Source organism: Aphis gossypii, chromosome 1 (genome assembly GCF_020184175.1).
Source record: "Aphis gossypii isolate Hap1 chromosome 1, ASM2018417v2, whole genome shotgun sequence".
In the NCBI taxonomy this organism is placed as follows: Eukaryota; Metazoa; Arthropoda; class Insecta; order Hemiptera; family Aphididae; genus Aphis; species Aphis gossypii.
In genome coordinates this window covers 62,687,536-62,701,181 of record NC_065530.1, presented here as the reverse complement: position 1 = coordinate 62,701,181, position 13,646 = coordinate 62,687,536, and the positions used below count along the sequence as shown (strand labels likewise).

The window sequence follows — 13,646 nt, the reverse complement described above, 5'->3', positions numbered from 1 at the left end:
AATGCAATAAAAACAATTTTGTTATTTTTATTTTTAAATTCTTTATTTAATTTTTTTTATAAATTATAAATAAATTTAATATTTAAAATATATATTTTTTAAGAACTAGAATACTGTTCATATTTAAAATGTAAATAAGTTATTTATTTCATGTTTAAGTTTGACAGTACAAATTATATTAAGAATTATGATGAAAATAATAAATTGACAAATTTATGCTTTTAATTAATTTGTAAAACTAATATATTTAGTTGTTTTTTTTGCATAAATAGTAATGTATTTTCTAATATATGAATAAGTATAAAGCTCATAATAAATATTCTATTAAAAATAAAATGAATAAATTCAATTATATCTAAAATAGTTAGCCTAATGGAACTTAAGTTTTAGGTTAATTACAATTAATTAATTCAATATTTCTAAGTAAACTAATACATTTATTAAAGAGAATGTCTGACTTGAATTTATTGTCCCCACCTTACATAAGTGCATTAGCTATAGTTTATCACTCATAAAGTATAACACATAACAAATGTATGTTTAACAGTCATTTTTAATGTTATTGCAAATTTATTGAACTTAAGAAATCAAATTGTGGGTAATTTGTTGGAATTATTAAACATTTTTAGATTTTAATTCATATTTTATACTTTTAAAACTTGCTTCAAAATTAAAATAACAAAATAAAACATCCAAAAAATCATTGACAGTTCTATTACTTTTAAGGTTGATAATAGATTAATTCATATATTCTAATATTAAAATCAACTAAGCTAAATGCTGAAAGTATACATTCTTGTATGACTAAAATATTTATAGTAAAAAAAAAATGGCATTGTGTTAAATATTTGAGTATTGAACTAAAATATTAACCAAATCTGTATGGGAAATACATTATTTGTGTAAATAATATGGAATTGATATCATGTAATTAATTACAAATTGAATTCTAATATTTCCAAACTTAAAAATAATGAAAAATAAACATTTCTTTAGACTTTATGATATAGCTTAGTTTTATAAATGTTTTAATAAAATTAGGGAAATGACTATATCAAAATTGTATATTTTTCATATAATAATATAATATAGTCAAATGAATATTAAAAATATTTCTTGGAAATAACTGATTTTCTTTTTAATCTGTAAAATGTTTTCTGACCAATGATCGAACATGATTTTTATGCATGATGATAAGAATGTAGACCACCCACTTTCACTGACTTTTGTAAAAAAGTATCGTTAAAAGGTAATCTTATAGTGTAAATAAAGGAACTTTACTTTATTATCCTATTTTTTTTTTTTTAAACCTAGTTATTAAGTAACCTAAAAAGTATTATGATATTTAATATTCCTGTTTTAAATTTTAATCTTTGATAGCATGCACAGTAATTGTAAAATATGGCTTGATTGTTATTCCTGTAATTGGACATATTTCAACCCCTTGTGTTTCACATATTTTATCTTTAACATGTATGGAGTATCTGTCATGTAAATGTTGTGGCAAAATGTTGTACATAGTGTCTACTGCTTTCACGGCATCTATTAAGCACAAATAATAAACAAGATTAATAATCAAAAAACAATAAAAAAAGAAAAATTACTCTTAAGTTGCTACAAAAAAATTTTAAAACTTTAATTATCTAGTTAATTTAATAGTTTAATACTGTAGTAACAGAAAAGGTCCTTTTTATATATTATTATGATTCTAAGCTATTGATAGAGAATGCAACAGAATAAGTTTTTTTTTATATAGTAAGCCAAATTTAAAATATGATTAGGCATTAATAAGCCGAAATTGTTTATAGAGGAATAGAAAGGTTATTCTATATGTATTTTAAATTTAGTAAAAATTCATAAATTCATAACTAATATACTTTTTAAATATTGTTAGATCGAAGACAGCCCAAAATAAAATATTGGGTATCATTAGTTTATTATAGATTAAACAGTGGGTTAGGTAAAGATCAGCGGTTTTTAACCTGTAGTCTGCAGCCCCCTGGGGATCCTCGATACTCATGTACGGGGTCCGTGGAAGCCTAAATACGTCGTGGCAAGATATAATTATAAATGTGTATGTTTTGTTATTTCTATTTATGTAATAATAATATAAAATATTTATTATAATTTTAGTTATGTTAATATGATATGTAAAAAAAAGGTATTCGAAAAAAAAATTGGTGAGGGGGTCTGCGGTATCTAAACATTTTTCATCAGGGGTAAAAAATCTACAAAAGGTTAAGAACCACTGGTATAGATCATACATGGTCAAGTATACAAGTTAATAATATAACATTTTCAAAGAAAACTAATTTAATAAATATCAATTAATGTTAATTTAAATTCTGCTTAATAATAATTATTAGGTAGAAATGAAATAAAAAAATGGAAATTGTATTAAAGAATTTTAAATGAGGTAGTTTTACGAACAAAAGAATATCATATTACAATGGACAAAATAAATCAATAAACAAAGATTAGGTTAGATTATAAAGTTACATAAGAAATATTATAAGTAATATACTAATAGAAAAGTGGAATATTGTATTAATCATAGATTAATAAATTATTTAAACATTAGTCTGAACAGGTGAATTAGTTACAAAAGTGACATTTAACAAATAGATCAGAATATGAAAAGTTACAAGTATATTGAGTCATAGTCATTACTAATAAGTAATAACAATATAGTTTTGTAATTACATATACAAAACTCATTCTTACTATAAAAGTTATTAAAGTTTGTCAATAAAGGTCAATAATAATTATTAATATGCTATATTATTCATCAGCCAAAAATACAGTGAAAACTGTCAAATGTTAGCACGGTACTAACCAAAAATTCCACAGTTTTCCTCTTTATTGAATTTGAATATATTACACAACAGAAAAAATTCGGATTATCAATTTTTCATATTTTTTAATTTTAATGTTATTAGTTAATAACATTTTCTAAAAATCATGAAGAGTTTTTTGTTTTATCACTGTTGCAGCTATTATTTTACTTTTATAAGACTGTTAGTGCATAATTGTTTCACAGCTTTATACAGATATGGGAAAAGTTTATAATGCTAAATGATAAATGAAAATACAAATGACCTTAGTAACTGATATATGTAGTGCAGTTATATCTAAATAATCGTTTTACGGTGTACCTACATACTCATATCAACATATTAAAGTGATGTGTGTCATATTTTCAATTTATATAGTTTTTACTTACATGGGATCTACAAAATCGTTCCATTTCCGCATTAAGAAAGTTTTATTTTATAGAGGTTCAATTTCTATATAAAACTATAGGAACATGCTGGGACAACAGAACAATTTTGTATAGTTTTTTGTTTTATTTAGGTCCACATGAACAAAAAATGTATTTATGATTTTATTATTATAATAAAATATATTATATATTATTATTATTATTGTTTTATTTTTTATTATTTTTTACATGATTTGAAATAAAAAAATACAAAGATCAAGTTTTCTTGATAAATTGGCATGATTTTTGTGTTTTATTCATATTTTTAAGTTTGTGATAATAACTAAAGATTTTTTAATGTTTAAAAATTTTGAGGAGAATAATTGCATATTTAAGTGATTTATAGTGTATGAAATTATATTTTTAGATTTAATTTAAATACTTAATAATAAGGTATGAAGAGTAAATATAAATTGTCAAAAATCATTATTGTTAAGCTAAAGATAAAAAAAATATATAAGTGATCATAATTACTCAAAAGCGATGAGAAGTCTGGAAATGTATATTTTTTGACATTTGTTTCCAAATTAATAATTCTAAATCCAGCCTTGATAAAAATTTCTCTCATTTCATCTTGTGAATACAAGTCATGTGATATTTGTTTTAAATCCTGTTAATAATTTGTTGTTTATTATAAAAATTATTATTAAATTAAATTTGTATATGTATTATTTTAATCAACATATACTGATTATATGGTAAGTACCGATTCAGTAAGTTATAGAATTCTATTACTAGCACAAAACTCATTTTGATCAGAACAATTAAGTTTATTACTGATCTATAAAATTATAGGCAGACCAACCAAGTTATACTCATTAATTTATTAATTCTATCTGGGCTTCAAAATATACTCAAAAAGATAAAAACAAACTAATAAAAATTTGTTTTAAGAAGTCATCATACCTGTATATTGTATTTTTTCTCTCTTAAAAACGTAAGACATGGCAAATTTGCGTTAGATTAGACTATTGGGATCAATTCACATAATATTATCAAACTTAAAGGTAATAATATTATCTAACTTATCTCATAGGTTTTTTTTCGATACTTCAATTTTTAAGTGAATTAGGTATAGTTATGTAAAATATTAAAACTTTAAAATGCTTATAACTCATTTTAAATTAAGATATATATATATATATATATATATATATATATATATCAAAACCTATGAGATGCCCTAGATAATATTATAAAATTAACAGCATAAAATGTATTTAGCTGAACACAAATTTGTGATATTTTTCGTTTGTAAGACAGAAATAACACACCCAGGTATAACATTCTCTTAACTTTTTATAAAAATATATTTATTTTAATAAAACAAAGGGCCAAGAGATTTAATATTGAACAAGATATCAATATTTTAATAAAAAATTATAAATGCAATGATGAGTTATTAAAATAATAAAAAAAAAAAAATGTACAACATAAATACTCACTTTAATATATTTTTGCCATTCTGCATCCATAGATTTATACAATTCAATTAATGGATTGATTAACAAAAAGTTAAATAAAATTTCTCCACCATTTTTTAACATTAAATGCATACTACGCAAGGAATCGACTTTATTATGTACCCAATGAAAACAGAAAAATGAAAATATTTTGTTAAATCTGTGTGAATAAAAAGAACAGTCATTGGCATTTTCAATATCCAGAACTTTGAAATCTATCTTAGAACATCCATATGTTTTTTTAGCATATTCTACCATTTCTATAGATTTATCAACACCAACCTAAAAAAAAAGAAAAAAAACAATATTAATATAAATACAAATAATTTATAAAAAATATTTAAAGCAAATTAAACTAACCAACTGATTGATTTTATTCTTTAATAAAGGATAAAGAATATCTGAGGTTACATCGCCTGGTCCACATCCTACGTCTAAAACTATTTCATTAGATTTCCAAACCATTTTTCTTATATATGTACTTGAGATGTCTTTGGCATCCTTCCGTTGCAGACCATTTTCTTTAACATACTGCTCTGGGCAATGCATTTCAACAAACTAAATATTCTCTCATAAAGTATTCCATTTTATACTTGGTTCAGTCTTGGTTAAATCCTCATATTTAATCATTCATAATATATTATCCTTTATAATATTTAACAGACCTTCTTAATCATGTAATTTCCATAACAAACACATTATTGTATAGTATTATGAATACAATTATGTATAAAAAATCTTCCACCTATTTATATAATCTGATTTAAATTTGCTTTAGAAAAACCTTTTCATAAGTTATGTGACAGTTAATCTGATCCTAAGTAAATTCTTTAGTATGTAAATTAGTATTATTTGTAGACCAACCTACCTATATGAGTATTATATGTAATTTCTTAAAGCCTATACATATTTATATTTTATTGTTATGCTATAGAAATAAAAATATTAACATATTCGAAAATGTAAGTATATATAAAATGTACCCTTCTTAGCATATAAACATACAAACCACTTATTTCTATCTATGAATATTATTATAATTATTTTTAATTTTTTTGTTGTAATATAAATTCATACCATTTCATACCTATTAAACAACATAAGTAATTTGATAATATTTATTTAATTGATTTTAAATATTACCTAATTTTTCAACAATAAGTTAAAGAATATTATTTCATATTTATATTTTCATTACCTATTCATAAAAAAAAAAAAATAACTACTATTAGTAATTTTAGTAATATTTAAGTGGCAGCCTTTTAATTACTTCTGCCTATATAACATTAAGTTAATAAAATAAAATATTAAATCACCTCATCGGTAGTGACGAATACTATAAAATTATTCATTACTTATTCATTGATAACTTAGATGATAATCATAAGTGATTTTAATAATAGATAATTAATGATATTTACAATAATATTAGCATTAATAACATTAAGTTAAATAATAAAATGCTTGAAAAATATTAAATCACCTCATCGGTAGTGACGAATACTATAACATTATTCATTACTTATTCATTGATAACTTAGATGATAATCATTAGTGACTTTAATAATAGAAAATTAATGATATTAACAATATTTGCATTTATAACATTAAGTCAAATAATAAAATGCTTTAAAAATATTAAATCACCTCATCGGTAGTGACGAATACTATAAAATAATTCATTACTTATTCATTGATAACTTAGATGATAATCATTAGTGATTTTAATAATACTTGCCTTTATAACATTACTAGCCGACCCGTCACAGCTTTGTTTATAATTGGTTGTTTATTTTACTTTCAGGCAAATTTTTCAGTAGAATTTTTTATTCAAATTTTATTTTTTAATGTGATCGGTAAGTAAATGTAAAAAACGGTTAATGAAACATATTGAAATGTTTCTATCTGTATTAATAATAAATATATTTTTATTAAAAATGGGAACATAAAAATACAATCCCCCACCCTCTCCGACTATAAATCAAATATCGGACGAAGTATTGAAATTCAAGAAAGTTTAGTTTTTTAGTACTACTCTGAAAAAATTATAACAAAGTTCAATAGCATCATCAGAATATTGGAACTTTTGACTACAATACACCCTCTGTCCCTCTCCCAACCCTCTTCAGTCAAAAAATAATTAAAAATCTGATGATGTGATGATGACATTTAAGAGAGTAATTAGTACAAAACTGTAAAAAAAAATGGAAAAAAGATAAATAGTTTTGTCACAAAATAGGAACATAAATAACCGGACAAGGATGAGTCGGACTCGCACCACACAAAGGGTTCCGTACCATTTCTGTAATTTAGTGGTAGATTTGGGAAAACTTTGTCAATTAACTCATTAGTCTGCTGTTATTTTACAGAAATTTATTGGCAATGTGATGCATTGTGTTGATTCATTGATCACCACAGAAACAAATAATAACAAATCCAAGTATAATAGGTAATTTCTTTTGAGCTAATTATTATTGTAACTAATAGCAACAAAAATTATTGTTATTATTACTAATAGCAACCAAAATAACCAATCGTAAATCTCAAAATATCTGTTTAAGCACCTCCCAGGGTTAGGGCTTATTGACAAGTGGTACTAAAACCTTTAGCAGTGTTGGGTATAACAGTAAAACATTTCAGCCAAATTGGTTCAGTAGTTTTCTTGGTTAGTGTAGTTGTAGATAACCCACCCCTTACAATTTTATATAATAGTATAGACATTAAATAATAAAATGCTTTAAAAATATTAAATCACCTCATCGGTAGTGACGAATACTATAAAATAATTCATTACTTATTCATTGATAACTTAGATGATAATCATTAGTGATTTTAATAATATAGGATTAATGATATTTTTAATAACATCGGATTTTATAACAATAAGTTAAATAATAAAATGCTTTAAAAATTTTAAATCACCTCATCGGTAGTGACGAATACTATAAAATAATTCATTACTTATTCATTGATAACTTAGATGATAATCATTAGTGATTTTAATAATATAGGATTAATGATATTTTTAATAACATCGGATTTTATAACAATAAGTTAAATAATAAAATGCTTTAAAAATTTTAAATCACCTCATCGGTAGTGACGAATACTATAAAATAATTCATTACTTATTCATTGATAACTTAGATGATAATCATTAGTGATTTTAATAATTTATAATTAATAATATTTACCTTTATAACATAAAATTAAACAATAAAATGCTTTAAAAATATTAAATCACCTCATCGGTATTGACGAATACTATAAAATAATTCATTACTTATTCATTGATAACTTAGATGATAATCATTAGTGATTTTAATAATTTATAATTAATAATATTTACCTTTATAACATAAAATTAAATAATAAGACTTGAAAAATATTAAGCCACATGATAGGTAATACATACCTAATTAACTTTTACAAGTATAACATTTAACAATGTTACAATGTTATTTTACATTTATAGTATATTTTGGATTCATTACTTGTACAAACAGTATAATGGACCACTGAAGTCTGAATATAATAAATTATTTGGAAAATGTACAGAATATATTTACTACCTCACTTTTACCAATTATCTTACTAGTTATGCAATTTAATACTTATACAAAATATACACTATACAATTAATTTTTTTACACTTTATTATTAAACTGCGGCTAGTGACTATAAAATACTAAAGAAATTAATAACTCAATTTGTAAAAAAAAAAAAAAAACCAACACTTAAAATCCAGTACTCACTATTCAGAGACTATTCAGTAATCCACGTGTTAAACATGCCTTATTGCCTTATATAAAAATTTTATGTAACCAATAGTCTGAAAATTGATAAGGACCCGAGAAACGATTGAGTGATAAGCACTTGTCCGAAAAATGATAAGGAATCGAAATATGATAATCAAAAATTATTCCGAAAACCCCCGTGACCCGCCCTTCATAGTATACATTCAGAATATAAACCCGTTGAATCAAAGTCCGTTGTAACATTGAAATATCCACGCAAAGGCTACAAACGTTGAAACGTGCGAAAATTGTATCAGTGCTCGACAATTTTGATTCAGATGTCGTTAGGAGAACGGTGCACGAGTTCTACGACCGAGGTGAGTACCCAACTGCGAATTTAATATTAAATGCTTTAAAACAGAAAATCAATTATTCTGGTTGCTTACGTTCGATGCAAAATCTGTTGAAGAATTTGAAATTTTCTTACAAAAAGTGTAATGATGGCCGAACATGTTTAATGGAGAGAAATGACATCGTTGCACTTTGATGTAAATTTCTTCGAGAAATTTGTACGTTGCGCAAGGTAAAAGATGATCTCCCTATCGTTTATATTGACGAAACATGGGTCAATCAAAACCATTCGAGGCCAATGATACAGCAAATGTATGTGGCACTGAAGGCTTAAAAATTCCTACGGGAAAAGAAGTTCGGCTTATCGTATGTCACGCTGAATGTGCTCGTTACGGGTTTATTGAAGGATCCAAACTAGTATTCCGTAGTAATACAGGCAATACTGCCGACTACCATAGTCAAATATAAACTCCGAAATACTCCAAAAATGGTTTATTCAACTATTAAACAATCTTGAAGAGCCATCTGTCATAGTAATGGTGAATGGACAATACGTTATATCATTCCACATTGGTAGAAAACTACCCAAAAAGGAATTAGAGAAAAGCTGACGTACAAAAATGGTTAACTGAAAAAAATATTGAATTTCATCCGTTTGAAACGTTACCAGAACTTCATCAAAACATTAAAGCCTTAATTCCGCGCGAAAAGCAATATTCACTTGACCGAATTGCATAAGAAAAAGGACATGAAGTAATACGGTTAACTCCATATCATTGCCAATACTACGCAATTGAACTTATATGGGCCCAAGTTAAGAGTCGAGTGGCAAAAAACAACAACGCGTTCAAAATGGTAGATATCTAAACTTCAATAATAGTTCTGAACAGGTGGTTTTTAAATTTTTTTTTATTGAAATTTAATTCAATAACTACAAATAAATTAGTTTAATGTTATCAACTGAGTAAATATAACCGAGTAACATGGCCACATGGCCCCACCTATTTAGCCACATTTAGGTATCTATATTGTAAAAATTAATCTTTTTGAACGAATAACGTCCTTGACGCAATTCGTGTTACCTTTTCATCTACAGTAAGTTAATATCGTTAGGTATAAGTAGTTCCTAAAGTAATATTGCCACCAATCATCATAGTAATGATGTGCCAGGTTATTAAAAAAATTGAAATTTAATTGTAAAAAATAAAATAATATCATAATTTATAAATCATGAGTCATATTCACATATTTATAAAAAAAAATTATTAATTTTTTTCTGTATTTAAATTTTATTGGCTAATGTGTTAATATAATCTTTAATATTGTGATTAATGTAACAATGAACAACACCATTATTCCTCACTCAAATGAAGTAAAATATCTAGGATTGATGTTTGACAAACGCCTAACTTGGTCATCCCATCTCAAAGACAAAAGAAAAAAATTAAACTCAAGACTTCACCTATTAAGACCACTTCTGCGATCAAATTTATCACTGCCACTTAAAATTATATTATATAAAACTCTCTTACAACCTTTATGGGCATATGGAATTGTAATATGGGGTTCTGCCAAAAAATCTAATAAGAGAACCATTCAAGCATTCCAGAATATCTGCTGCCGCATAATAACTGGAGCTCCCTGGTACGTCACTAATAATTCAATCAACTCCGACCTCAAAATTAGTTCAGTTAACGAAACTGCCACTCTCTACTACAAACGCTTCAATTCAAAACTTCAATCCAATCCCAACCAGCTTATCAAGGACTTAGCCATACCAACTCTACCTGGAAATCCAACCAGACGTCTAAAACGGAACTGGTGTCGTGACTTGAAAAATCAATAGACAAAACAAAAAAAAAAAAAAAAAAAATTAAATTAAGTAAATTGCAAAAACTGTGTTAACTATATATATTGTAATAACTGTAAATTCTATATGTAAATTTCTATATGTAAATTCTATATGTAAATTTAAAGCCACCAGGTGTCTCTAATGAGAGACTTCCTATCATGTTACTATCATTCCCAGCTTCTCCACCCGTCCATTATTATTGCTTATTGTACAAACATGTATAGATTGTAATACTTATAAATAAACTCATATATTTAAAAAAAAAAAAAAAAAAAATATTGTGATTTCATTATTGTTTATTTGATTTATTTTATTTTCTATAAATAATATTGTACGTCTTATTGGTTTTCGTAGTTTTTCTTAACTAGGCACTTCTTATCAATATTATTATAGTATCGATTTGCATATTTTTTAAGACTTCTAAAAATTTGTATGTATTTGGATGAGGAGAATCAAAAGAGGAAAAATATTTTAAAAATCATACCATACATAAAAAATTATATTATAAATAGTTGGTAAATTTGTACGGTTGATTGTTTTTAAATTATAATTTAGATTTAAAAATTAAAAAAGAAGGTTAATTAAAAATTTACGATTTTTATAAAAATATGCTAATAGAATAATTAAGAAGTTAATGTACCTATTATTGTTTCATATTTGCACTGATTGACTGATTATATTATATATATTACAGATCTAAAATGTAGGTATACTCATTACTCGTATTATCTATGTATAGTTTGTTTTTTATTAAATAATGCATATATATTATATATACTAGCTGATCCCGTGCACTTCGTTGCTCGTTAAATATACTAACTCAAACTTTGTTCAATTCGTTATTTAATATTCGGTGGATAATGTTCTAGCTTTATCTTAAGTTTTCTGTTGCCCGGAATAAAAATTCTGATTCGCAGCAATATATTATCAGGTAGGCAATCTACCTGCGGTAGATCGCTGACCTAGTGCTGTTTGTACGTAAGTGTATGATTTAACTCTAAAAAAGTATTAAAGTTATACCAAGGTGCGTATAAAGTATACATTATAGATGTATTAGTGCGCTTCCATAATCCTCGCCGCTCATAAAATAGATTTGTAAAAATGTATGTGGTTGGTTTGAAATTGGCAGCAATGAGCCCATTTTGTGATAAACTTGTCCTCTGATTTTGAATGTAGAATTGTATTCTTGACCATTTGCATTAGTAATTCGAACTATTTCTGTTGCCCCGAACGATGTCATTTGAAAACATAAATTGAATGTTCTAATTGACTTCAGGAATACATTAGAATCTGGATCTGTGCCGATAAATAAACCGTTCAATGGTTCAGGTGGTATTTCAATTTCAGGTAGTTGCACTTTCCCTGACGCGCAACACATCCCGACTGCCTCATTTTTGAATTTGAGAGCATGATGGCAGTGCGGGAATTCCTTGTCCATGCACCAATTACTACTTTTGAATGAGCATAATATTCAATATCGGGCATGTACTGGAATGCTAGACGCAGGAATGAATCAGATATAAATGCTCGATGTACCTGTTGGCGTTGTTGGTCATTTGCTGTGCGTGAGTCAACTACTAATCGACGCGCTTGTCTTTGCTCAAATTGTTGTTTTTCATTCCGTTCTGCACGTGCCTCTTGTGATTGAGATTCACGCAATTCCGCCATACTCACACGAATATTCACACTATCGGATTGGCATTGTTCGTCTGTTCTTTGCGCTCTTATATTTCTCATATTTCTCATGTCTGTAGCTGCATTTGTTCTACGACCAAAATTGGCATTCTGGCGTGTCTTCTTGGCATTTTTAAAGACACAAACAAATAGAAAATATTTAGAGTACTTATTTATGTTTTTTTTTTTTTTTGTTTATTTCTAGTTACCTTGCAACGTCGGGTAATTCATTATATTAATTTTACATATTATCAATGGCAATCACTAATAAATAAATATTATTCTCAAATCTTATAACCCCCATAGCAACCATTTATAAACAAAAATTTCTATCGTAAATCTCGAAATTCCTGTTTGAGCACCAACCGGGGGTCGTCAATCCCCTTCTTAAATTAGTCTTAAACGTATTCTCGGACCTACCAAATATAAACAGAAAATTTCATGAAAATCGGTCAAGTCGTTTCGGAGGAGTTCGATAATTAACACTGTGACACGAAAATTTTATATACATATTAGAGTAGATATATACCGTATAGGTTAAGTTATACGTATGTATATAATATATACCCGTGTATGTGTATCCTAGTAAAAGTTATTTTGGAATTATATTGTAGCATATCTTTACTCTCTCAATGCGTTGCAGTGGGTAAATCCTAGTAAACTCATGTGGCTGCGAAGTAATTTATTTAATTGATTATACCTAACCGAAAAATAACATTATCATTATGACCTAAAAGAGAGATTTGCCAATACATCTATTGGTTAGTGGTGGATCGTAGTATACTGCACAAGAGCAGGAGCACGTAAACAACCCCTCCCCCCCCAAAAAAAATATATAAAAAAATTATTAGATTTCTCTTATTAGACTACATATAATTGATTATTATGCATATGACCTGTACTAAAAATATATATATTAATAAGAAAAAAGTTTTCTCAGCTTTTATGGTGAGAAGTGTGTTCATAAACGATGAAATAATTCGCTGAGCACAAATTGATTGTGCTCCGAGCGTGTAAGAATTAGCACATGTCCCGACACGTCGGTTAGCACCTAATATATTATGGTAGTTTGGAGCACATATTTTAATGTGTGCACCGAACTTATTTTTATTGTGACGCGATAACGCGTAGTTAATTTTAATTTAACCCTTTAAAGAGCATAATTCTATGCTTACTTCAGATAAAAAAAAGTTATATTTTCCAATTTCTATATTTGTTAGGATGTCAAAAATTATGTTTTTCATAACTTCTCCCAATCGGGGTAGTTCTGAGAGGTTGTTTGGGTCTATCATATTTAAATCGAAATA

At 26.2% G+C, this 13,646-nt stretch overlaps 1 protein-coding gene across 1 annotated transcript; it reads right to left on the bottom strand.

Annotated features, from left to right (window-relative positions):
• Positions 1 to 204: 204 nt before the first annotated feature.
• On the bottom strand, positions 205 to 5,866 carry LOC114127483 (juvenile hormone acid O-methyltransferase). The gene is made up of 4 exons (XM_027991726.2): positions 5,086 to 5,866; positions 4,708 to 5,007; positions 3,737 to 3,872; positions 205 to 1,542 (listed from the first exon to the last, which is right to left on the bottom strand). Exons 1-4 carry the CDS (start codon positions 5,272 to 5,274, stop codon positions 1,367 to 1,369), a joined length of 801 nt encoding a protein of 266 aa, XP_027847527.2. The 5' UTR covers positions 5,275 to 5,866; the 3' UTR covers positions 205 to 1,366.
• Between the last annotated feature and the right edge of the window lie 7,780 nt (positions 5,867 to 13,646).